The sequence below is a fragment of the Lissotriton vulgaris genome, chromosome 12, assembly GCF_964263255.1.
Source record: "Lissotriton vulgaris chromosome 12, aLisVul1.2, whole genome shotgun sequence".
Taxonomy (NCBI): Eukaryota; Metazoa; Chordata; class Amphibia; order Caudata; family Salamandridae; genus Lissotriton; species Lissotriton vulgaris.
Window position 1 is genome coordinate 66,241,374 of NC_141700.1, and position 26,566 is coordinate 66,267,939.

Sequence of the window (26,566 nt, forward strand, 5' to 3'; positions counted from 1 at the left end):
TCTGCGAAAGGACCCCATCAGTCTGGACAGGACAGAGGGTCTCACAGTGAACCAGGCCTGGAGACCAGGGCAGTAACCTCGTCCCTTCCAGGCAAGAGCACCCCCACAAGTCGAATACCAGCAACCCCAAGAGGGATGAAGGAAGACTAAAGAGGCTCGTACACTCACAACAGAGGAACCAAGGGCAAGGCCGGAAAGGCCTAAGCACCCCAACTCCACCCCCAAGGCAACAGAGCTTCCATCCAATGCCAAGACAGGCAGAGGAACAAGAAGAAGAAGAAGCCTAGAGGGCCACAGGAAACAAGGGAAAGAGGGTGAGCCCACCCAGAGGGAAGGCAACAGGCCAGCCAGAACGGCACCTAAGCCATAAGCCGCCAGAAGCAAGAAGAACACAGAAGTATCCCAGCTCTTAGAACAAGAGCAGGAAGGAGAGGAAATGCCGGGACACACCACTACAAGGGGCCGCGCACACAACCTCAAGAAGCAATAGCAACATACAGAAACGCCATGTAAAACAGGCACCCGAAGGCGACCAGCACTCCCCAGCAGAGCTTAGCTATATAACAGCTACCACTACCCCACACAGGGTACGGTAAGTCCGAAGACATGGGAACCCTCTTTGGAAGAACTTCTGCAGCAGAGGAAAAAAAACAAAAGTCACTGGGAAAAAAAACCTCTCAGCAGAAGGCTTGACAAGCAGCCCAAAGAAAAACAGAAGGCCTAATCTCAGGGCCAAGTCTGTGGAACAACTCCAGCAAAAAAAACACACACAGTCAACAAGGGGCCGTCCAGAAGCAAACAATGCCAAAGTCCCAGCAAGGAGGACTCAATGGCCAGAACACACAATCTACAGCAAGGGCAACCGGCCCAAGAAGGCCCAGAACCAGCTCAACTCAGCAGTCACAGAGATGGGGAAGGAGGAGGAGGATAAGGCAGAGAGGAGGAGGACGACGAAGCCCTGGCGGAGTCAGCCGGGGCATGGAACAACAGGCTGCCATCAAACGGAAGATCAATGAGCCGCTCCCGAATATTCTCAGGGAACACGCCGTCCCGAAGCCAGGCATGGCGATAGAGGGCGACTGAGGAAACCATGGCCCGTCCCAGCACCTCCGAGATGTTCAGAGCAGAGCAGAGAATAAACGCCACCAGCTCCCGGCCATCCAACGCATGATGCCGTAAGTCCACCTGAGCAGTCTCTTGGGAAGCCGCGGATCCCACAAACAAGAGGAGCCCTAGCCAAAACACACAAGGTGTTAAGGGCCCGCAGGGCAGCGCTGGTCGAGATGAACATGTTGCGCCCCCAAAAGTCCATCCAGCGGGCCTCCCGGGACGGCGGAGTCAACAGTGGCGGCACGGAGAGAGAAGCAGTCGTCAAAGTGGACTAGCGGCAGAGGGGTGGAGGGAAAGACATGCCGGGTCACGCGGCACCGGAAGGTGCCGGTGCAGAAGGTGTTGAGGCACTAGATTCCTCCGAGGCGGGACGCCTCTAAGCCCCAGTCAGATAAGAAAGGAGCGAAACCTCAAAGGGAAGCAAGATCTCCCTCCCACCAGAGCCCAGGTGGAGAACCTCCAAGAGATGGTCTGCCAGGAAATGAGCAATCGCAGAACCCATGCGCAGAATGCCCACAGCCGTGGACACCGCATGAGCGACAATCGCACCAGCCTCTGTAGGGCCCCGCGGTAGAGAAAGCAGCTCTTCTGTGGGCAACAGCTGCAAACTGGCCATCCCAGAAGCCAAGCGGGACGGGCAAAGGCCAGACCTGGAAGTCGGAAGGAACCGAAGAATGGGGGACCTGCCGCTCCTTCGACAAACACCTCGGCCTCAGAAATGGCGGGGAGCAACCCTTCGAGGACGCCAGTGAAAAAGAAACCACACGGCGGCCAGTCTTCGTGGAGGATGACACCAATGTGCAGCCAACCTCTGGAGAAGAGGGAGGGTCCGAAGATGAATTCACGGCACGGCCTCTGTGTGGAGCCGTAGAGTCCGCCGCCTGAGGCAGGACGTCAACACCATCCGGCTCCGAGGGAGACGCCGGATAGGGCTCCTCCAAGTCACACCGCACCGGGGACCGGAGTGGAGCCAGAGGCTGAGTGGCCAAGGGGTTGCACCGGAACGACGCCGACTCTGCCTACGACGAGGCAGCCGCCTGCGTGGAGGAACGAGAAGGACCGGGGGAGTGACACGAAGCACTCTGCCAGTCTCGGCCCAGAATGTGGCAGAGGTGGCCCGGCGACCCATGCGGCGGCGCCAGGGACGATTCAACCTCCGACTCACCCTCCGACGAGGCAGCCGCCCGCAGGGAGGGACGAGAGGGGTCCGGAGAGGAATGAGGGGTCCCCACCCAGCCTCGACCCAGAGAGGGACGAGGAAAGGTCACCGACCCCTGTGGCGCCACCAGGAGCAGCTGGCACTGGCGCCGTGGCAGCGTCAGCTCAGCCGTGGACGAGGCTTTCGCCTGCCCAGTGGGCCGAGCGGGGCTTGGGGATGCAACCCGAGCCCGGCGACCTCAGTACTGTTGTTTAAGGTATTGTACTCTTGTATCTAGATTGTATTGCTCTACTCTATGGCCTTCCAAACTCCACACTGGCACCCCTTATGAGCATCCTATATGCTGCATCATGTTTCACCCTGGGCCTGAAAAAATACAATGTCACCCACATCCTGAACGGACTCCATTGCCTACCATTGCTGGCCCACTCAATCATCAAAACTAGCTGCATCATTTACAAAGCTATCATTACGAGCAGCCCAGCTTATCATGCAGACAAGCTAACCATCCCTTGCAGATTTAGACACATGTACCCAAGACTCCATCAGACTGAAAACTAAGAAACGTAAATAAAGTAAAAACAAGGTGGCAGGCTTTTCTATTTATGCACCTAGGATATAGAACATCCCCGTACCAAACAGGACCTCCGCAACACTGCTCCAACTTAGGAGAGAGCTGAAGACTCACCTCAAACACATTGTCACAGTACATTAACCATCCGTAACCCAGCTTGCTCTCCTTTACTTTGGCTTTTTGATTGCTGGAAGAGATTATCACATCCCGGATGGCCGCTCGGACTGAGACCTACATTTAATCCTGAACTCGCTGATGGTAGAGTTCTGCTTTCTTCTTCTCCTTTGTTTTTGACCTTTTGGGAGACGCGAACACGGGATCCGATACGAAGGACCATTTGAAAAAGTACATTAGACTAAGAAAGGACTTTTTCTTGAGAAGAAGAAACTCGGGATTACGCTCTATCAACTAGCCAAAACGTGGCTGTTTGATTTTCCTACAAATAGCCCTGATGAAGCCCGCATGGGTGAAACGCGCTGGCTGCATGAATGAAGAATAAAGGAAAAAATTTTTAAGAAGTCGAGTTTCTAACATTAATTTGTGTCTTTGTGTTGCGCATATTGTATGCCATTTCTTTGTGCCTCTTTGTGCAATTTGTGTGCTTTATGCTGGTCTTTGACCAAATGCAGTGTTCCGCTGTCTTTTGCAAGTTTTGCGCTACAAGACTACCATAAACACATACATATGTGCACCTTCTTTTTCCACTGATCTTCAGTGCTTATCCGCTATCTTCGCAATGGTCATTTCCTCTATTGATGTTCCCTTACTGTTTTTTTCACAGTTCTGCTGGACTATGCATCAAATTCTCCCAAATCATCTTCGGTGAAAGTCAAGCTCCGGCTTCTACTTCACACCCAACGGTGGAAAAAAGGAATATGAATAGGACGACCACAAAGAGGGGCTTCGGGACAGATAAACCCACCAAATGCGGACAGAGGTCCCCACACTCAAAAGGGGGGGGTGGGGGGGGGGGGGTGGAATGGGATGAGAAAAGACTAACAGAAAAAAGTATTTTGGACTCAATCACTAGATGGGGGGAATAACGCAAGGCATGTGAAGCCAGAAAAGAATCACGCTTCAAAACCAGGTATTAAGTTCATTCCAGATGAAGTCATAAGTATTCCCAGGATAGCTAGTGTGAGGCACCGTCAACAGGACATCTGCAATACTTCTAGACTTGATGCGGTGTATTCTAGTCTTCATTCACACACCCAAGTCACACAATGCATATCTGGGATGACAGTCACATTTGTGCCATACTGCAATATTCAAGACACTAATTCAAAGCAGACCACTTTAAGACCATCAAACCAAGCAGCATTTTTTAAGGAAGGGGTGTTTGTAAACCTATAACTTTTTTTGATCCAACATTGCATACGTGTAAATTATTACATGCTGTCATTTACAGATTGGATGCATGGCATAATGTACGTTCAGCATGGAAGGCAGCTGACTGCATGGCCACACCAGACATACTTAGAGGTCTGTATACCACTACACGCTGGGCCACTTGAGTGAGGATCATCATTCTGGTCCTTTACTGGGTTCAACATTATCAAGGTGGATGCCAAACTGAATTGTTTGACACCTATGGATAATTTTCTCACACCAATTAGTAAAAAGAGCACTGCCGGTTGTCCTGGGTAAAAGAAACATGGAGGTGCATCATTGGCACTTTTAGTTCTCTGTAGTAACAAGTACCTTTAGTTGGTGAAAACCTCTTGCTCCGGCTAGTAAATTGTGGTGATATTGTTAGTATGTATTAGAATCTTGTTCATCATAACAGACCGCAGGAAGGCCCAGAGAGTTGAATGTACTGTCCTGAGTTTCAGCTGACTGACCTGGTATCTTGACTTTGCATGCACCTTGAATAATATGAGCACTGAGTTGTGCTCCAATCAAGCATGCAAGCATATAGATCGAGTAGGTAGATCTAGATGAAAATACTCCTATGATACTGCTCTGAAGGCACTTTGCACATCATGCAGATTCAGATAGAACACATTTGTTCCATCAGCTACAATCCAGCTGAATCACAGAGTCTCCAAGCAGTGTTATGCAGATCTCATTCTATCTAGCTTTCAGGACAAAGAAGATGAAGGGGCCAAGAAGGGAAAAATTCTGAAGTTAAGTGGTAAAGCATCTGCAATGGATTGATGACGTTCGACGTATCGTTATCTCTCCTCCAATGAATTTTTTTTCATTTCAAAGACACACTTCCTTGACGTGCATTGAGCATCTAGTAAGACTTAAGGTAGTTACGAATATGTATTGGGCTTGTTGCCGATTTCGTGGAGCTCCACATACTTGAAGATTAAAGTAATCTGCAATTCCTGAGACACTTTCAGTGGAGTAATGGCCTTCATAAGCCAGTTTTTAACTGTATATGTTCCTCTGTAGTCATATGGAAAAATGGGATTCAACAAGCAATAGAAAGAAGAATAAATGAACATTATTTTTTTTAATACACATGGAATTAGTTAAACATTTGGGAAATGTGCAACTGTGGAATTAGTCATGGACCATGAGAAATGTGCAATTGATTTAACGAATTATGGATAATTATGAATTCCTCTATGTAGTACTATTAATTGGCTCAGATTAGACAATGGTCCAAGTACAGAATCAGATACATGCAAAGCATATGCAACAAATGCACTGCTACTACTGCCATGCACTTGAACAGACAAGGTGCCAACTTGAGGAACTTTGACCAGAAAAAGCCAATTTGAACCGCAGTGACTTCATGTGCTTTTTTGCTCTGTGAATGCAAAAAGGCACAGGCAGGAAAATCACATCTTTATAGTCTACCAACACATTCATGTATTCAGTAATGAATACAGAGGAAAAAGGCAACAAGCCCATTTTATTCTGGAACCAGTTATTTGAATTCTTCAGGCCCAGTATTGGTCTGATTTGTTCTCTCTGGAACTTTCTTTTGAGAGGAAAAAGGAATATGCTACTTACCAGTATGCATCTGTTCTTGGCATGAAGGGATGCTGACATTCATATCTGTGCATAGATCGCCGCCTAGTGTTGGGTCCGGATGATTGCACATTGTTGTCCTGGAAGAGTCTTCGAAGTATCACGAGATAGGTGGCTCCTCCCCTGGACTACAGTGCGCATGGGCATCCTCTCCATCCCCAGATTGTTTTTCGCCATTGTGGCAGAGATGGAGTGTAATACTGAAAGTGATGACCATGCCTGAAAATGCTTCTGAGAGCTGCAGCTGCGACAGGCACCGGGGAGGAGGGCGGGCGATATGAATGTCAGCAGCCCTTCATGCCAAGAACAGATGCATACTGGTAAGTAGCATATTCCGTTCGAGGCATGAGGGCTGCTGAATTCATATCTGTGCATAGAATAAATAGCAGTTTCCTCCTTACCGGCGGGTGCCCGTGCCAGCTGCAGCAGTCTGAAAGAGTTCTGAGAACAGCCTGACCTACAGCAGCTTGCTGTTTGGAGTGTACATCTACACAGTAGTGTTTGGTAAATGTATGTATGGTGGTCCATGTGGCTGCTCTACATATGTCCTCTAGAGGAATATTACCCAGGAAAGCCATGGAAGCCCCCAACTTGCGTGTGGAATGCGCTCTAGGGGGAACTGTTAATGTGCGCTTAGCTTTTTGATAACAGATCTGGATACATTTAACAATCCACCTGGCTATACCCGACTTGGAGATAGGGTTGCCTTTATGTTGTGGAGAGAATGCAACGAACAGTTGTTTAGTCTTTCGAAAGTCTTTCGTCCTGTCGATGTAATACAGGAGAGCTCTTTTGACATCCAAGGTGTGCAGTGCTCTGTCAGCCACTAAATCTGGGTTAGGAAAGAAAACTGGCAGTTCTATATTCTGGTTAAGGTGGAACTGCGAAATCACCTTTGGCATGAATTTAGGGTTGGTGCGAAGCACCACTCTATTCGCATGAATTTGCAGGTAGGGTTCCTGAATTGTGAGAGCTTGCAGTTCACTGACCCTCCGCAGCGATGTAATAGCTATTAGGAAGGCCACCTTCCAGGTGAGGAACTGTATTTCACAGGAATGGAGTGGCTCAAAGGGCGGCCCCATGAGTCTGGTGAGAACGATATTTAAGTTCCAGACTGGCGAAGGGGGGTGTCTGGGAGGGATTACTCTCTTAAGTCCTTCTAAAAAGGCTTTAATGGCCGGTACCCTGAAAACGGAAAGGTGCTGCCTGTTTTGAAGGTAAGCGGCTATGGCCGCCAGATGGATCCTGATGGAACTGTACGCCAGGTTGCATTGGTACAGATGCAATAAGTAACATATGATGTTTTGCGTAGATGCGTCCAACGGATCAATGTGATTGTTGGAGCAGTAAATAACAAACCGCTTCCATTTGGCTGCATAGCAGGCTCTGGTAGTCGGTCGTCTTGCCTCCTTGATGATGTTCATGCACTCAGGCGGCAAGTTCAGGTATCCAAACTCTATGACCTCAGGAGCCAAATCGCAAGGTTCAACTGTTGGGGATCTGGGTGCTGAATGTCGCCATGGCTCTGAGTGAGGAGGCTGGGAGTGAGGCGCAGCCGTTGGTGAGGCACCACTGAAAGTTCCAGGAACGTGGTGTACCAAGCCTGCCGTGCCCACGTTGGAGCAACCAGAATGAGTGTCATGGAGTGTTGTCGCAGTTTGCGCTCCACCAGAGGTATGAGGGGGGCTGGCGGAAAAGCGTACGCAAATCTGTCTGACCAGTTCATCCATATCGCATTGCCCTGAGACTGCGGGTGTGGGAACCTGGCGGCGAAGTTTGGGCATTTTGCGTTCTTGCTTGTGGCGAAGAGGTCGATGACTGGATGACCCCACTGTTGGAAGTACGGATGGAGAACTGACGGGTGGATCTCCCACTCGTGCATCTGATGACTGTGCCTGCTGAGCAGGTCCGCCATCTGGTTGTCGACACCTGGGAGATGCTCCGCCATGAGGAAGATGTTCCTTTGAATGGCCCACTTCCACATGCTCTGGGCTAGGTGAGACAGCTGCGGGGAGTGCGTGCCTCCCTGCTTCTGGATGTAATACATGGTGGTCATGTTGTCCGTCCGGACTAACACGACCTTGTTGCACAGGTGCAGCTTGAACGCCTTCAGTGCCATGAAGATTGGCATGAGTTCCAACACATTGATATGCATCTGTTGCTGTTGTGCTGTCCATAGTCCCTGCACTGTGTAGTGGAGGACATGCGCTCCCCAACCCTTGAGAGATGCGTCCATCGTTAGCACTATCTGTGGGACAGGCTCTTGGAACGGTCGGCCCCTGCGAAGGTTTTGTGGGTTCCACCAATGCAGAGAGCTGTAAGCACGACCGGTCACCAACACTAGGTCTTTTAGATGGCCATGAGCCTGGTTCCACTGACGGGCTAAGCATTCTTGAAGGGGTCGCATGTGCAGCCTCGCGTGCGGGACAATGAATATGCAGGATGCCATCATGCCGATCAATTGCATGAAAACTTGCGCTGGGAGGGATCGCTGAGGTTGGAACCTCCGGATGAGCGTTTGCATGCTGTTGACCCTGGCTGGGTTCAGCTGCGCCGTGGCCAACTGGGTGTTTATTGTTGCCCCCAGGTACTGTTGCATATGGGACGGCTGCAGGTGAGACTTTGCGTAGTTGAGAGAGAAGCCCAGACTGTGAAGGAGGTGAATAGTTCGCGACATGTCGCGGCCGCACTGCTCGGCAGATTTGGCCTGCACGAGCCAGTCGTCCAGGTAGGGGTACACGTGAACACCTTCTCTGCGAAGGTGTGCTGCCACAGTCGCTAAGCACTTGGTGAAAACTCTGGGAGCAGTAGTGACCCCGAACGGCAGAACCTTGAATTGGTAATGCTGACTGTTGATTGTGAACCTGAGATATTTTTTGTGACTTGGGTGAATGGGAATGTGGAAATACGCATCCTTGAGGTCCAGGGTGGCTAGGAAGTCGCCCTGACGGAGCAGCGGCAGGACTTGTTGTAAAGTTAGCATGTGAAAGTGCTCCGAAAGGATGTATTGGTTGAGGGGTCTGAGGTCTAGAATGGGCCTTAGGGACCCGTCCTTTTTTGGAATCAAGAAGTACAGGGAGTAAACCCCTGCACCCCTTTCCTCGGCAGGCACGAGTTCTATGGCTCCTTTTTGCAGCATGGAGAGTACTTCTTGCTGCAATAAGAGCGAGTGCTCTGCGGACATAGGACGGTTTCTTGGGGGTATGTTGGGGGGGTGGAGGATAGCTCTAGACAATAGCCGTAACGGATAAGTTGTCTCACCCACCTGTCTGTTGTGATGTTTTCCCAGAGTGGCAGGAACTGCTGGAGTCTCCCCCGACAGGTGTTAGATGGTCGGGGGGCAGTGACATGAAGTCACTGTTTGTTGGGAGTGGAGGACCTGGCGTTGTTATTGCCGCGGCCTCTCCCCTTGGTGTTGTTCCCACGGTATCCACCTCTGGTGTTTTTAGTGTAGGCAGATTGCGTGTTGCCCTTGGCGTACTGTGAATGCTGTTGAGCCTGTCCTCTTGTTGTTCCCCCTGTTACCGGAGCGACGAAAGGAACCGCCCCGAAACTGCTGTGACTGGAGAGCCCCCATGGATTTCGCCGTCTCAGTGGCTTTTTTCATTTTCTCAAGTGTCGTGTCAACTTCGGGTCCAAACAGGAAGTCCGGATTAACCGGCTGATTGAGAAGAGTAGTTTGGATCTCTGATTTAAACCCTGAGATGCGCAGCCATGCATGGCGTCGAAGCATCACGCTAGTATTGACTGCCCTCGCTGCAGTGTCTGCTGCATCCAGTGCGCATTTGATTGACGCATTGGAGACCTGTTTACCCTCTTGTATAACCATTTCCGCTGCCTCTCTGTACATGTCAGGCATGTGCTGCATTAATTGTTCTAGGGTGTCGTAGTGCGCCCTGTCGTACCTAGCCAACAGGGCCTGTGTATTGGCTATTCTCCAAATGTTAGCGGCTTGCGCTGCCACACGCTTCCCAGACGCTTCAAAGATGTTTGACTCTTTGTCCGGAGGGGGAGCCTCACCAGTCGATTGAGAATTAGCCCTTTTGCGTGCATTAGCCACCACGAGGGAGTCCAATGGGAGCTGGCCTTTGATATAGGTTGGGTCCACTGGGGCAGGCCTATATTTCTTGTCGATCCGGGGATTGATAACCCTGGCTGTGGTTGGCTCCTTGAAAATGGCGGTGGCATGCTTGAGGACTCCTTTAAGCATGGGCAGAGTCTTGGTGGTGCGTTCAGATGTGGAGAAGGTATCAAATAAGAAATCCTCCTCCACTGGCTCAGCATGCATCTCAACTTCATGGTTGAGGGCTGCTCGCTCTATTAATGCATTGAATGCTGTAGTGTCCTCAGTTGGTGATGGTTTTACAACGTAGGACTGAGAGTCTGGAGCGGCATGGGGGTCATCAGGGTCATCGCCTTGATCTCCTGCTCCTATCTCGAAATTGGAGTCCTGCTCCGACGCCGGTTCCGACACTTCTTCGGGAACGTCGTCTTCCACCTCGTCCTCATCGTGGAAGAGTTCCTCGTCCCCGGCATCGAAGATGTTTGCAGGCGCTGGTGCCGACCGCTGGGCCGACTGCCTTGCCGCGCGTCGAAGTTTGATAGTCTTTTTTTGAGCGGAACCTTGAGCAGGCGAAACATTTCGACTCGTCGTGGTCGGGGGACAAACAGGTATTGCACACTGGGTGCACATCCAAGTTTGAATATTTTGAATGACAAACGGGGCACCGCTTAAACGGGGTCCGTTCCATCGTCGATGTAGTCTGGGCCTGCGTTGTCGAGAGAATCTTCTTTCGACGCCGATCGAAAAACCGAAAGGGCCAGGCACCGAACGATACAATACCGACGCTAAGAAGGCCTTTTGGCCTTAGGAATAGAAAGATTACAAGTTATTTAACTGGAGTTAAGATAGACATCCGAACCCAATGGCGGAAAAAAACAATCTGGGGATGGAGAGGATGCCCATGCGCACTGTAGTCCAGGGGAGGAGCCACCTATCTCGTGATACTTCGAAGACTCTTCCAGGACAACAATGTGCAATCCTCCGGACCCAACACTAGGCGGCGATCTATGCACAGATATGAATTCAGCAGCCCTCATGCCTCGAACATATATGAAGAAATCTCCACACCTCTATTGAAGGAATGTGCTATGACCCTTGTTCTATGCTCTTTGCAAGAAATGGAATTTAGAACTTGCGTGTTTTTTTTCAGCAACCATTTCTCTTTAGTTCCCAACGGATGAAAGATACAGGTTTAAATGAAATTTATAGCGCTTACTACTGCTGAGGCGGCGTAGAAAGATCCATGTCTAAGGCTCCTTATTCTAGGTTCCATTTGATTAATGCTCTCCAGGTAGGTTAAGCTCTACCTGAACCATCTCTAGATGGCCCATGTGCATATCTCTTGTGCATGTTTTGAGTGTACATAGGATGTTGTGCCTCCCAGTTTGTTTAGGTAAAACATTACTGGGGTGTTGTCCTTTTGTATCTGCCGTTTTTCCTCGTCACTAGTGTCAAGGGTTTTTAGTGCTAGCAATTTAGTCTTTAGGTCCAAGACGTAGATGTGCTCAACTATCTCACTGTGTCCCCACTGGTCTCCAATCATAAGCTTCCCCATCTGTCCATCTAACCCTGCTTGTGATGCATCTGTGGTAATTGCTGCCAAGCGATTGGACTCTGTAACAACCGGTCATTCATGTATTTGAGTGCAACCACTTAAGTTCCCTTTGAACTTTGCCTATGTCAACCACTAGAATAGTCCATTCAGCAAGACCAAGTGAAAAGGGGTGTGGGAAAGTGTATTGAAAAAGCACTTTCCGAAGCTTACTCAGTGCATATTTCTAGACACTTTGTAATTGTGTCATGGTCATCCTATTTGCACCTTTTACCAGAAATATTGGTAGAATGCATACAGACATGTGAACACTAAGTAAAACCAGTGCATGCAGCCAAAGTAAAATATGAAAAAGATGCATTAAATTACAACTTTCCTCTTAAAAAGAACGGTTTTGATAACATAAAAAGCTCAACCAATACAACCAAGTTCATAAACTTTTTTTAATGATTCATAAAAAACAAACATGCATTACCTGGTAACAAGCCCCTTTATCACCAAAGACCATACATTTTTAGAAGAAAACAATATTGGTATATGTTCGTACCTTACCTGGTTAAGACCTGGCATTCCCGAATCTCTACCAAATGTTGAGTATGGGGGTCTTTCATTTTTGCCTTAAAGATGATGTGATAGAGAAAAAGAGTAAGTAAATGTTTCTACTCTAAAAAAAAATTCCGACCAATTCACGCAAATAAACTTTGATACTAGAGTTGAAGTGTGAGAAATTTGCAATTACCACCTACAGCAGTATATAGAAATGATGTATGTAACTAAGGAAGTTACACATATGTAATGCACAATTCTGGTCCGAATTGCATAATATTTTCCTGTAATGCATTGCAGCCTGAGATATTTGAGAACTATACACCCACCTGTTCATTCATCATAACAAATAGTTACCAAGTCCTGGTTCTGCATCTTCATCCAAGTCATGAATGTTAGAATAATTCCTCATTGTTATTGTAAATCTATCTACAGGCTTTTCCTACAACTGTTCAATACCCAAAGAAGCAAATCTTTGAATGCCATTACATCCTTTTCAAGATATTGGCAGAAGATCACTCCAACTCATATAGCAAAGTAAAAACCCAAAATGTGCATAACAAATGGAAAACAAATCTTAGTCAAGAAGGCCAGTTTTGAACTACTTTCCTTAGATCACAAAACTCATTCAACTCCTTTCCACTTCAATTATCACTGCTTTATGTCAATGCTCCTCAAGGACCAGCACACCAAATAAATCCATGGCACACGCCAGCATCACATGGTCAAATCACCCTGTAAGTCACAGGCCCTCCCTAACTTGATGAGTTGGGATTAAACAATGACACGGAGCCAGAAAATGTAATGTAACTACCACATCTCAGGTACAAACAGCCGTCAAAAAGGGTTACAAGGACAACCACAAATCTAAGGGGAATATCTCCCAATGTCACTGGACCATAATCCAGGCTTCTACACCCACACATTCAAACAGGCACGTTGAGCTAGCATCCTAAGAAAAATGGCCATTTACCCGTAACAGGTTTTGCGGTTTGAAGACTTTTTTCTAAATTTGCATACTGTTAATTATTCATTCATCAAGAGGTTGGGGTCCAGACGGCCCCCATTTGTTTGTCTTTTTTGTTCTTTTGGGCATCGACCAGTAGGTGGGTATAGTAATCCCCCATCACATCAGACTTCTGTCCGAAATGCAATACTGCAATCTTCAGACCATTTTTCCTCTTTTCATGTGCCTTGTACTGCTCTGGAGCTTTACTATATGTATATATCTTTATAAATCGTTTTTTGTACTTTTTGAATTGGCTTCTTGGGGAGGCAGGAGGGTCAAATAAAAATCTGGAAAAGTCTGCAAGCTGCAAAACTACTGTTTTTTGGATTCACATTCTGTGCGTAGATAACACAGCTTTATTACTTGCACTCAGGAGGCTAAGTTAAAGAATGTTTTGCTAAACATGCAAATAATGGACATGCTAAACATGTAAATCATGGACATTGCGGCTGGTATGCAGATATTGTTTACTCCATTTTATTCAGGTGGAGGGCGCTCCTTATTGTTCTCTGGTAGAGTGTTCCTTTGGTTTTCCATCCACTGTTTTCCCTGCTGTACTGTAGGATTGTTGCATGAGCTGCACCTGGTGCTATTCAGGATATGGAAGCACGCATCCTTGATGTCTATGGTTGGCAGGTCATTCCCTTTAAGGTTGGGGTCATTTAGAACTTGTGTCTTGATGAATTTGTTCCAAAATTCAAGGGAAAAAAAAATGGGCCTCAAAGTCAAGTGCTGTTTTGGGATTTGAAAGCATGCGGAGAACACTTCATTTCGGTGTTCAAATTTTGGTACCTTATCTATCCCCCTCCACGCCACCACCCACCCCTTTAGCAGAAGGTCTTCTATTTAGTCTTGTTTTTTAGGATCTCCAAACTCTATGTAGTATTGTGCTTTCTGACGTTGAGTACCCTTTTTCAGAAGTTATTTCCTTTGACAACTGGAGTCAACATCCCAGTCTGCCTCCAATAGGTGTTTGGTATCAGGGAACCTTGATTAGATAAATTTTGGAGCCAGGGAAGAAACTCTGGTGGTCTGGCTCTAACCTCTGGCCATGCCCGAAAAGTCATTCTTTGTGTTATCGGATACTGCCACTGCAGGGCCCTTTGGCGGCTGGCTGTGTATCAGGTGTTTGTTGAAGGCTGAGCGGATGCCCTCCTCTACCCATTGTCTCTCGTAAGAATAGCCCCTACTCCCTACTAGGATCTTCTTAACTGCAGGGCCCACTGTTGGAGGGAATCCTCCACTGCTACTCCAATCAGTATAGCCCCAGTGAAAGACATGTTAATTTTGGATGCCTGTACCTCTTGCTTAAACCTAGATACCCACAACAAGGTGCATTTAAGGGAGACACCGGTCCAAGTCTGCCTGCGGGCTGTGTCAGCCAACATCTGGCCGAAAGCAGCTTTGGATGAAGCCATTTTCTTAACCTATTGGAAGAGAGCGTTTGCCCTTTTTGTGAACTGGTTTGGGAGGTGATGTATGAATTCCTGCATTGCCTACCACTGCTGACATCCATACCTGTTCAACCAGCGATCCCATTTCAAATCTCTTGATCTGGTGAAAACTGTAAATGCTGGAGCATTAGTGCTCTTATTAGCTGTGAAGACTATGGTAGAGTTTGCAGGAGGATATACACGTGTGTTTGTATATAAAAAAACTATGAAGTTAAAGTGAGGTTAGAGTTCACACAGGATAAGCATTTTTTGTTTCGCTAATGTCTTTGGCCTTGTTTGACAAATGTTCACAAAACTTTCTAAAAACGTTTTATCCACATCAGCTCCTTTCTGGAAAGTATCATGGTGATCCATTCAGCAGGGGCCAATAAAAGGGAAGGTCCCAATTTTTTTTATTGACCATAGGAAATGTTGGTAAGTGTTAAAGAAAAAACATCAACATGGAACTGCACCAAATGTGGCTATTCAGCCATTTGAGAAATCTGCATTCAAAGAGGTGAGCACCATGCAAATAAAGTGGTTAAAATGTAGTGAAATGTGGACTGGCGGACCATTTTTTTTTGTTTTTGTTTTTTAAAGAAAATGGGATACTCCTTTTGGCCCAAGAAGCATTTTCTCCAAAGGGTCATTTCGGTACCACAGGCTGGTACCGTGATAATGAATGTCTGGTACACGATAAAAGAGGCATGAGGTGAATTCATTCATTTTCTCGTCGAACTCGCTCTTCTTTTGCAGGATGTTCTCCATTTCGACCTAGAGTCTTCTCTTCTTTCTCTCCAGCTCGGCGTCGAGCGTTTCGGACGATCTCTTCGACGTAGTCTACGTCGAAGCAATCTTTGAGTCCTTGTCTTTTGAAGTCGAGCTGTCCTTTTCAACGACCTTGGCTTTTTGCCGGTCTTCGCTGCCTGGGAGTCCTTTTCGAAGGATCCGCTGGGCTGCTTGTCCTTTGATGCAGCTGTGGCCGCCAGAATGTTCGGCGCTGGTGCTCCCTTCGAGGACTGTTTTTCGAGAGTCTGGTTCAGGCCTCCGAGGCTCTGTCGAGGGTTATGGGGTCGATGTCTCTCCTACCTCTTTAGACGTTTTCTTATCGGTCTCTACGACCGTGAAGTCATCTGGTCCCTCGGCGATGTTGTCCTCTTAGTCGATGGAGAGGCCAAGTCCCGAAGCAACAGAGGTTGGTCCTTGCCTTGCATGTTGTATTTGGCTCTCCTCTGTCTCTCTCTAACCCCGAGTGTTTTCGGGGTGAAGGCGGAGCAGGCGTTGCAATCCTTGCTCTCGTGGTCGGCAGGCAGAGGTTGCAGACCGGGTGCTGGTCCTTCTGCGCGTATTTGTGGTGGCAGTTACGGCAGAATTTAAAAGGTGTCTTGTCCATTCCTGCGCTCGGGAGCCCCCTGTGTGCACATTTTCCGTTGGACGTCGAAGATCTCAAAGTTCTCCTCCTTCTTCGTCGTCCCGGCTTGGTGATCTTGTTCTTCGCTATCTTCTCCAAACTTTTCTGTGAAAATGTCGTCTTTTTCCTCTTCTTTCTTCCCCAAAAACTCTGGAGCCTCTCAGTGACGATCCAGACCCAACGGTGGAAAAAAAAAAAATCTGAAGATGGCACCAAAAGGTGGGAGCTTCCGCAGGAAGCTTGCTGATTTCACAGGAAGTACACCAGAAGGTGGGATGTCGACGCCCACCTGGGCTACGGAAAAAAAAAAGAAAGAAAAGACTACGATTCCAGACCCAACCACTAGACCGCGGAATAATGCACAGCATAGTGAATCCAGAAAGATTCACGCTGCAAAACCATCTTAGCACTGTCAGGGTCTTGGGAGATATCAGGCACTGGCTTCAGCATGAGACTTAGCATGGGAAAGAACTGGACAGTGTGTTCATTTTGAGGCGTTCTTGCTGCCCTGCACTGGACTGGACTCAATGTCCAACTCCCACGGGTGTGGTGCTCTGCCTAAGAGTAGAGGCTCTTGCGTGAGAGGGATGTGTGTTGAAGTGGTAGTCATGCCTCTGGGTGTCTTTTAGGAGCAAACTCTGTTGGTGTAGATGCCAAAGGAGAACCATCCTGTTAATCTTTCTCCAAGGCACTCAAGGACATCATCATAGGGATGGGTGTACGTTGGACTTCTTGGATGCCGCAAGGATCCGCCTCTTCCTCATAGATAAGCAGGTTCTGCTTCCCAAAATATTGGAGATTTGAGAATGACTGCTAACACCTTTCCCTTTGGCACCTCTGGGTCTTCTTAAACCAAAAAAAGCAAGACCGAACTTGAGGGAGGTCTCATTAAGATCGGGAGAAACTAATAGTTTCTTATCTGTCGGTGTAGTTTTGCAGCTTGAAGACTTTCTGGATTCACTATGCTGTGCATTATTCCGCCATCTCGTGGTTGGGTCCGGAATTGTCATATTTCCTTCTTTTTTTTCCTCCGGCCCAGGAAGGGTGGGTGTCGACATACCACCATTTGGTGTCCTCTGCGACGTTGGCGCGCTTCCGGTAGAAACTCCCTCCTGTGGTTGCCATCTTTGGATTCTTTTTTCTGTTCCTGTTTGAGTGTTGTTGTTGTTAGTCTATGAAATCCATTCCTCTTGGCTCCTTTTGGCAGAGGAGGGTGGGATCGCTAGTGAATCCAGAAAGTCTTCAAGCTGCAAAACTACACCGACAGGTAAACTATTCGTTTTACAGCGTGAATCTTTCTAGATTCACTATGATGTGCATAGACTTTGTATCGGTTTGCTAGGTAAGTGGTGGCTGGGTGGAAGAGGAGCTCTGATTCCTGAACATGTGTTGTAAGACCTTCTGTCCCACTTGAGCTTCCTTATTCTATTTAATATCCACACAGTAGTGTTTAGTGAAAGTGTGCACAGATGCCCATGTTGCTGCTTGGCAGATGTCCTGAATAGCTGTGTTTGCTAGGAACGCTATGGCGGCTCCCTTCATCCTTGTTGAGTGAGCCTGCGTATTTCCTTGCAATTCCTGTCCCGCTTTTTGTGGCAGTATTGTATAGTTTGTGCGATCCACCTTGCAGTTGTGTTCTCGGTTACTGGTCATCCCAGAAAACTGGTGGCAAAGGAGACAAAAAGCTGTTATGTCTTTCCTGCATTCCTCTGTCTGCTCTATGTAATGCATTACTGCCCTTCTGGCATCCAGTGTGTGTAATGCTGTGCTTGTTGTAGGCTTTTGGAAGAAACTTGGAATTTGGATTGATTGATTGATTGATGTGGAACCTGGAAACCACCTTTGGTAAGAAGTGTGGGTCTGTTCTCATTACAATCCAGTTGCTGTGTATTTGTAAGTAGGGTTCTTGTAATATTAGTGCTTGCAGCTTGCTATCCCTTTGTGGTGAAGTGATAGTCACTAGAAAGGCAGTATTAAGCGTGAGCATATGGAGTGTGGCCTTGTGCATGCGTTCAAACAGCACCTTCATTAGTTGCGCCAGTACCACGATGAGGTTCCATGTTGATGGTGGTACCCTTTTTGGGGGGGCTATTCTCGTTGCCCCTTCCAGAAACCTTTTTACCACTAGTGAGGTGAAGAAATTCTCCCGGTCTCTACCCTTGTGTACGCTACTATTGCTGATAAGTGCACCCTGAGAGAGGTGTAACTTAGCTTGCTTTGCAATAGATGAGTTAGGTACTTTAAAACTGTGGATTCCCTTGTCCTCCTGTTCTGCAGTTTCTCTTTGGCACTCCATAGCGAGAATCTCTTCCATTTTCTTGTGGTAGGTCTCCGGGCCTCCCGCAACACTGCTCTAAGTGCTCTCTGTCAGTTTGAGGTGTGCAAACTCTAACTCTTCAGGAGCCATGCCACCAGGTTGAGTGCAACACCTCTTAGTTTTGTATGCTTAGCAGATCCTTTCTTTTTGGAAACTTGTGAGCTGGGCTCTAAGCCATTTCCATTATTTGTGAGAACCAGGTCTGTCTTGCCCACTGTGGTGAGATTAGAATCAGCGTCATGTTGCTGGCTCTGCACTTGTTCAGTATCCTGTGTAGCAGTGGTATCGGCGGTAAAGCGTAGGCAAATGGCCCTGACCAACTTATCCATAGGGCATTCCCCAGGGATTGACTGCACGTTTGTCTCTATGTGAAGTGTTGGCATTTTGCATTTTGGGGTGTTGCAAATAGGTCCATCTGCTGTGTCCCCCATTTGTTGAACTTTTTTGTAATTCCTGATGGTTGATCTCCCACTCGTGGGATGCCGACGACTGTCTGCTCAGCCTTTCCGCTTCCACATTGTCTTTTCCTGGGAGGTGCATTGCCAGTAGGTCTATTTGTTTCGGAATAGCCCATTTCCAAATGTCCTGTGCTAGTGAGGACAGGATCGCTCAGTGAGTACCTCCTTGTTTGTTTATGTAGAACATTGTTGTGTTGTTGTCCGTTTGATCCAACACTCTGTTTCCGTATAGGTGCTACTGAAAGGCCTTTAGAGCTAGGAAGACTGTCTTTAGTTCCAGATAGTTGATGTGTTTGACTGTGTCTTGGGGCTTCCACAATCCTCTCACTTTGAGGTTGTTCATGTGCGCTCCCCATCTCAGCCGGGATGAGTCCATTGTGATGGTCACTGATGGAGCTGGTTGTGTGAATGGTTTTCCCAGTGTTCGGTTTCTCTTGTTCCACCAAGCCATTTCTTGATGTATTGTTTGTATGACAACCACAAGGTCCTCCTAGCTTCCTGTAGCCTGTGATCATTGCTGTTGAAGCCATTCCTGGAACGGTCTCATATGTAGTCGGATGTGGGGGATTAAGTGTATTCAAGACGCCATCATGCCCATCATTTTCCCAACCGTCCTCACTGTCAGAGCTTGCCCCTTGCGGTAGTTCTGTGTCTCCTACAGAATTGCCAATGTCCTCTTTGTGCTTGGGAACACCTTGCCCTGTAAGGTGTTGATCTCTGCTCCCAATCAGACTTTCACTTGCTCTGCGGACGATTTTCCCCAGTGGATGGAGAACCCCAATCTTGACAGCGTTTGTATTGTTGTCCGAGTGTTTTTTTTGCAGGTGTTGTATGAGCTTGCCTTTACCAGCCAGTCGTCGAGATACAGGTATACGTGTATCCCCAGTCTCCTCAGGTGTGCCGCCACTGCTGCCTGGCATTTTGTGAACACCCTTGAAGCTGACTTCAGGCCGAAGGCTAGCACTGTGAAGTGGTAGTGTGTATCCTTTACCACAAACCTTAGTATTTGTTTTCTGTTCAATGGTATGTGCAGGTACGCATCCTTTAGATCTATTGTCGTCATGTAATCCCCTTGTATCTGGGGAATTACTTCCTGTAGAGCTGTCATCATGAATTTTTGCTTTCTTATGTACTTGTTTAGATACCTTAAGTCCAGAATAGGACGTAGCGTCTTTCACCTTTGGTACTAGAAAGTAAGTGGAGTAGATCCCCCTCCCCTCTTTGATGAGCTGGTACCTTTTCTATGGCTCGTTTATCTAGAAGTTCCTTTGTTCCCTGTAACAATTGTGATAGTACTCTTCTTGAGTGAATCTTTCCGTTTGGCTTTCTGTGTGGGGGATGTCCTTAAAGTTCTATACAATAGCTATGTTGTATGATGTTTAGTATCCACTTGTCTGTGGTAATCTTCCTCCATTCCTGGAGGAAGTCCTTTATCCAGCCACCTACTGGTGTTGCATGTTGGAGGAACTGACAAACTTTTGGTCTCTTTGTAATTTAACACACCCCTGTTGATGTAGGTTGGATGTGTGTTGAAGAATTTGTGAAGTCACTTGGAGGCTGGCTGTTGGCCTCCTCTGGGTGTGCTACCTCGTCCTCTTGTGCGCCCACGAAAGGACTGGCCCCATGGCTGGTACTGCCATGTCTGTTGTTGCTGTCCCTGCTGTTGACCCTGGTTTCCTCTTTGGAAGCTTTGGTTGAAGGATTGGTGAGATGTGGCTAGTTGGTTGTTACCCCTGCCTGCTGGCCTTCTTTGAGGTACTCCCCTTCTCATTCTCCTGAATTGCAGGGCTCCCATTGACCTTGCAGTCTAATTTCTTCGGTTCGTTTAACTTTTCGTCAACTGTGCTACCGAACAGTTGTTCACCATTAAAGGGTGTGCGGAGGAGGTTACTTTGTACTTCGACTTTGAAGCCAGAGATACGGAGCCAGGCATGTCTTCTCTCCGTTACCCCATCATCATTTGTCTACTTGATGTTTCTGCTGCGTCTAGAGCGGATTTCAAACATGCATTAGCCATGTTTTTCACCTCCTCTACCAGGTGGCTGGCCCTCTTCTGGTATTTGTCTGGTAGGTGCTTGAGTAGTTCTCCAACCTCCTCCCAGTATTGATATGCGTGCCTATTGATGAGGGCATTTGAGTTTGCGATACACAATTGTATTGCCGCACTCCTTTCCATCTTCCTCCCTGTGAGGTCCATCCTCTTGCTTTCCTTGTCAGGAGGTGGTCCTGTATTTGTGGGGTTGTTGGCTCTCTTCCTGGCTGTGGCTGCGATGATGGAGTCAGGTGGTACTGACCCCATGATGTACATGGTGTCCTATGAGGAGTGCTTGTATTTCTTCTCACACCTTGGGTGACAGATCTGCACATAGCTGTTTCTTTGAACGCCTCCCTTCCCTGGTCCAGCACACTAGGAAGCATTGGTAAGAATTGGCTCCTTGTCTGTGCTGGCAAAAGTGTTTCCAGCAGGAAACATGCCTGAGGCTTTTCCTCCTCCAGCTTCACCTTGTAGGTCTCTGCCGCTCTCTTTATGACTTGGTTGTACATTCCAATGTCTTCTGGCGGCAAAGGCCTCGAAGGGTAGGACTCTACGCCCTCTTCCGGCGATTCGGCGTTGAGATCCCGCCACAGAAGATCTTGGAACTCAGATTGTCGAGGCCTGGTACGATTCTTCTTCCTCCTTGCCATAGTAATACAGGTCTTCTTCTACCTGCTCTTCGGCGGGTTCTGGAGTGTTCGGCGGCTGGAGTTCCTCCGTGCCGCTCTCGGCTTCGACCTCGAGCACAGGTTTCAATGCAATCATGTACCGGCTCATTTTGTCGTCGAAATCCTTATTTCTCTGGATAATACTCGCCATTTTGGCCTAGAGTCTTACCCTTTTCCTGTCCATCTCGGACTTTTGTTCGGCATCGAGATCCTCCGGCCTCCGTTTCGTGGTCGCCAACGATGTCGCGGTCGTAGGCTTGGACGATGGGTCTTGCTTTTGGGATTTTTGCCTCTATGTTGAGTGTTCCTTTTCTGGAACCGCTTTCAACGGCCTTGTCTTTTCCGGAATTTTCACCAGCAGGGAGTCCTTAGCCAAGGATCCGCTGGGCTGTTTATCTTTGGGTGCGGCTACTAGCGGCGAGGACTTCGATGTCAGTGCCTCTTTTTGGCAGGATTTGGACTCACTCCTTCGAGTGTCTGTCAAGGTCCTAAGGGTCCACGACTCTTACTTCCTTCCTGTTTTCAACCTCGACGTCCGTCGAGTCTTCTGGCCCCTCAGCGATTTTATCCTCACTTTCACTGGAGGGGCCAAAATCTCAGAGCGATAGAGGTGCTCCATGTCCCTGCATGGCGTTCGCCTGTCTCTCTCTCTCTCACCCTAAGTGTCTTAGGCGTGAAAACTGCGCAGGCGTTGCAGTCCTTGCTTCGGTGGTCGAGCGGAAGGCAGAGGTTGCAGACAGGATGCTGGTCCTTCTGCGCGTACTTGTGTCTGCAGTTCTCGCAGAATTTGAACAGAGTCTTGTCCATTACTGCGCTCATGGGGCCCCCTGTGCGTGCATCGTCCATGGAACGTCGAAGATCTGGTTCTTCTCCTTCTTCGTCGTCGTCCCTGTTAGTTGACTGGTCCTACGGTCACTGCAAGTCGTTTTCCTGGTGATTCTTAGATTTTCCAGTGATTCTGCCTCCAACGTTTTGGAGCTCCTTTGTTGACGATCCAGACCCAACGGCGGAAAAAAGAATCTGAAGATGGTGACAACAGGAGGGAGCTTCCGCCGGAAGCGTGCCGACGTCACAGAGGATACCAAATGATGGTACGTCAACGCCCACCCTACCTGGGCCGGAAAAAAAAGAAGGAAATACGACAATTTCGGACCCAACCAGGAGATGGCGGGATAATGCACAGCATAGTGAATCCAGAAAGATTCACGCTGCAAATGCACTGATGGTCTACCCCCAGATGCAGTGTGTTCCAGCTTGAAAAACATAGAAGGGTGTGTGTTCCATCACCACCTTCTCATATGGTGCACTAAAGAAAAGCAGTCCCAACCAATGGGAATAAAAATTGAGTTCCCATCAGAAAGAACTTCAAACTGAGATCACTTGTGCAGTGATTGTCATCTGAGCCATCTTTCTCGAACAGTGGAGTTAGGTCAGAACAGCTGCGAGCAACGTATCAAACTCTGAGCTATTGCTGAACATGTCTGAACCCAAAAGCAGGGAAAAAAACAATCTACATTAGATACAATGCCCATGAGCACTGTGGACTAAGGCAGTAGTCACAGCACATCTCATGACTCAAAGATTTTTTAAATTTAATCAGCAAGAGAGGACAGAAGAATGCAAAAGATATGTATCTACAGCCACATATCATACAAGAAGCAATACTTTGGGATTGTGTATCCGATCCAGATGAGGCTACCTCCTTCCTGCTTTTTGTGGGCATCTTAGTTTTAATTGTCACATTTTAGAAACCCAAAGTGCTTTTTGGTTTCGGTGGTGAAGCAACGACTAGAAATGAACATCTCTGGGGGTTACTTCTATTGTCAAACTGAATCAGAGTTTATCAACCCCTTTACAGCCGGAGACAAATCTTTATGCTTTTCTTCATTACCTCGAGGAACTCCAGGAACAAAAGAGGCGACATAGCAGTCAAATTGGAGCACATTAGGATTGCGACTCTGGGATACAATTCTAAAATAGTACCCACATAGGATATAGCCCAGTAAGCACAGTCAGTTGGAGGGCAAATAAAGCCACACATATGTGGTAGCCTATATCTCCAACAGTGTACCCACTTTTGTTCATCATGAATAAATACTTTGAATAGAAAGTTGGGAGCAACTTTTCTTCTCAGTTTCATCTTTTGATTTAATGGTTTATAATGTCAATAGCATACAAGACTAAAATGAAAAGTTGAAGTAGAGCTAATGTTTGAAAGTATTTGAGAAAATCTGTGTAAATATCAAATGTGGTTTGTTGATCCATGCATCCCAACCTACGTTAAGAGAACATTGATGCAATACCTCAAAGCATTTTAAGACGCAATAACTATATAAATGAGCTAAAATAGTATCAAGTCGACCTACCATTACCAAGATTGTGTGTGTTGGGAACTTCATATATGCCACAAACACTCAGAACTTACCAAGTCCAGTTGCTAGAAATTGTGCAGCTGCTATGCTGCTGTCGTGAGAGGATAGTTCTCTATGTTCTCCATAATGGGGGCCTTCCACATAGCCCTGCAAATAGATTAGAAAGCAAAGTGATCTAATGAGGCTCACACTAGACCCCAGATCTACAGATTGCTTAAACAAACATCTGCCTACATTTTAGCAAACAATTAATTGTCATTATCACTCCCTATGGCAAAATAAAATGAAATTGTTACTTAACTAGTAAGAGTAGTTTTGCAGCCTGAAGAGTTTTCTGGATTCACATGCTGAGCATCTATTCCACCATCTAGTGGTTAGCCCGGCATCTTGGCTTGTCTCTTACTCGTGCCCCACCCTCTCCGACTGCAGGCATCTCCTGTGGGGGCTTTAGACGGTCCCCCGCAATATCCTGTGGATGGTCGCCATCTGCAGAATCTTCTTTCTCCTGGCATCTGTTCTCTTTGGTACTTTCCTTGTTTTGAAGTAATGCTCACTTACCCCACTTGTTTTACACCCATTTTCTGGGAGACAGGTGGGTAAATTATGAATCCAGAAAACTCCAGGCTGCAAAACTACTACTACTAGTAGGTAATGAATAGTTTCATACCTGTAGGTGTAGCTTTGCAGCTTGAAGAGTTCTCTTAATTCACATGCTATGCATTATTCCACTATCTAGTGGTTGGGTCCGGAATATTCCAACTTTCTTTCTTGCTTTTAAGTCCTTTCTCTATTTTTCTTTTTCAGGTGGTGTCCCCAGTTGAAAGTACAGTGGCTCTTTTTCTAGCAGTAGACACAATTGAGCTACAGGAACTGTTCCCTGTATATAGGCTGGATCCTTTGAAGAGAGTTTGTACTTCTTCTCTGCTCTTTGAGTCACAGCTTGACAGTAGCAGCCTTATTAAATGCCTCTCTTTCCTGGTCTAAAACACTAGGGAGCATGTGAAGAAACTTGTTCTTGGACTGTGTAGGCATTAGGGTTTCCAGCAAACAGCAGTTTTTCTTTCTCCAATTGAATCCCATATTTATCAGCAGCATGTTTAATGGCCTGATTGTATATGCCTATATCGTCTGGGGTGAAGGTCTTGAAGGGTAACTTAACCCAGTCTCCAGATCCTGCCACTGGTCTGCATAGTCAGCACCTGAACCCTGGTATACATCCCCCATTTGTTCTCCTGCTTCCTCATAATAGAGTTCTTCTTCCTCTTCATCTGGTGTGAGGGGGGTTCAATCTCTTCTACTTCTTTCCCTTTGCTCTTTCAGCGTCAACTCTTTTAGAGGTGTGCAGAAACCCCTTCAGACTTTCATCGAAGTCCATCTTCTTTTGAATTAAAACAACCATTTCAGCCTCGAGTTGTTTTCGCTTCCGCTCCATCTCTGCAGTTTTTCCCCTTTGACGTCCAATCTCTCTCCTTCCGCTTCCACTGTGATATTGTCCTCTCCTCGCTGAAGAGACCCAAGTCTTTTAAGGATGGGGTTATCTGCTGGCCCTACTTGTTATTATGATGAGCACATCTCTGTCCGTCTCTCACCCTTGTGGTCTTCAGTGTGAAGGTCAAGCAGGCACTGCAATCCTCGCTCATGTGGTCGATCAGTAGACAGAAGTTGTAGACTAGATGATTGTCCATCTGCGAAAACCGGTGCTAGCAGTTGGTATGGAGCCACCCCTCCCCCACACCCCGAACAAGCATTCTTTAAAGTCCTCCAAACTTCTTTTTTTAATTTCATAGTATTTTATTGGATTTTTTTTCAAACAAATACAATAGCATTCTGTCAAGGGTTAGCCAAAATATCTGACTTCTCTCATACCTCATCCTAAATGGTATCAGCCCCACTGGATTTTTGATGAAATTCTGGAATTTCTTCCTCAAAACATCTTCACAACATTGGAGATGGCAAGAAAAGGTAGGAGATTCTGGAGGAGGAGACACAGCGTCACAGGAAGCACCAAATGGGCAGACCCGTTGAACTTAAAAAACAAGAAGGAAAGTTGGAAAATGCCAGACCCAACCACTAGATGGCAGAATAATGCACAGCATGTGAATCCAGAAAAGATTCAACATGCAAAACCATTTAATTTTGCCGCATGAATTATTTTCTGGGTTCACATGGTGCGCATCTGATTAAGTAGCGGTTTCTGGTACCTTGGGAAAGATGGGTTGAAATGTGGATGAGTTGGCAAACAGGTGTTGTAGCATTCTCTGTCCCACCTGTGCTTCCTTGTTTATCTGGATGTCCACATAGTGTTTCATAAAGGTGTGTGGGATGACCAAGTTGCGGCCCTGCAGATGTTGCCAATGGGTACATTTGCTAGGAACGCTAGGGTTGCACCCTTCATCCTGGTTGAATGTGCCCTGGGGCATGTGGGTAAAGTTTTTCCTGCCTTTGTGTAGCATGTTTGGATAGTGTCCACTATCTATTGTGCAATCGTTCCCTTAGTTACTGGCATCCCTTTGCTTGCCCTGGCTAAGAAGAAAAAGAATTGGTTCCCTTTCCGAAACTGCTTTTGTCTCTTGTAGGTAGTACAAGAGTGCTCTCTGCATGTCCAAGGTGTGTAGCACCCTTTCAGCCTGTGATTTTGGTTCCTGAAAATATGCCGGCCGTTGGATGCTTTGGCTGATGTGGAATCGTGATATCAACTTTGATAAGAACAAATAGTTTCTTACCTGTCGGTGTAGTTTTGCAGCTTGAAGACTTTCTGGATTCACTATGCTGTGCATTATTACGCGGTCTAGTGGTTGGGTCCGGAATCGTAGTATTTTTTCTGTTTTTTTTTTTTCGTAGCCTTGGTGGGCGTCGACGTCCCACCATTTGGTG

At 47.2% G+C, this 26,566-nt stretch overlaps 1 protein-coding gene across 8 annotated transcripts in view; it reads right to left on the bottom strand.

Annotated features, from left to right (window-relative positions):
• The window catches only part of TCF3 (transcription factor 3), a 784,206-nt gene that overhangs the window by 564,407 nt on the left and 193,233 nt on the right, over positions 1–26,566 (bottom strand). For 6 of the 8 annotated variants that reach the window (XM_086947156.1, XM_086947154.1, XM_086947160.1 and 3 more), the window contains exons 5-6: positions 23,746–23,839; positions 11,996–12,060 (exon numbers count right to left, since the gene is read on the bottom strand). In XM_086947156.1, coding sequence (XP_086803282.1) covers positions 11,996–12,060; positions 23,746–23,839 — 159 coding nt within the window. Of the gene's footprint in view, positions 1–11,990; positions 12,061–23,745; positions 23,840–26,566 lie in introns of all 8 variants that reach the window. The other 2 variants (XM_086947159.1, XM_086947158.1) reach the window with 1 other exon arrangement.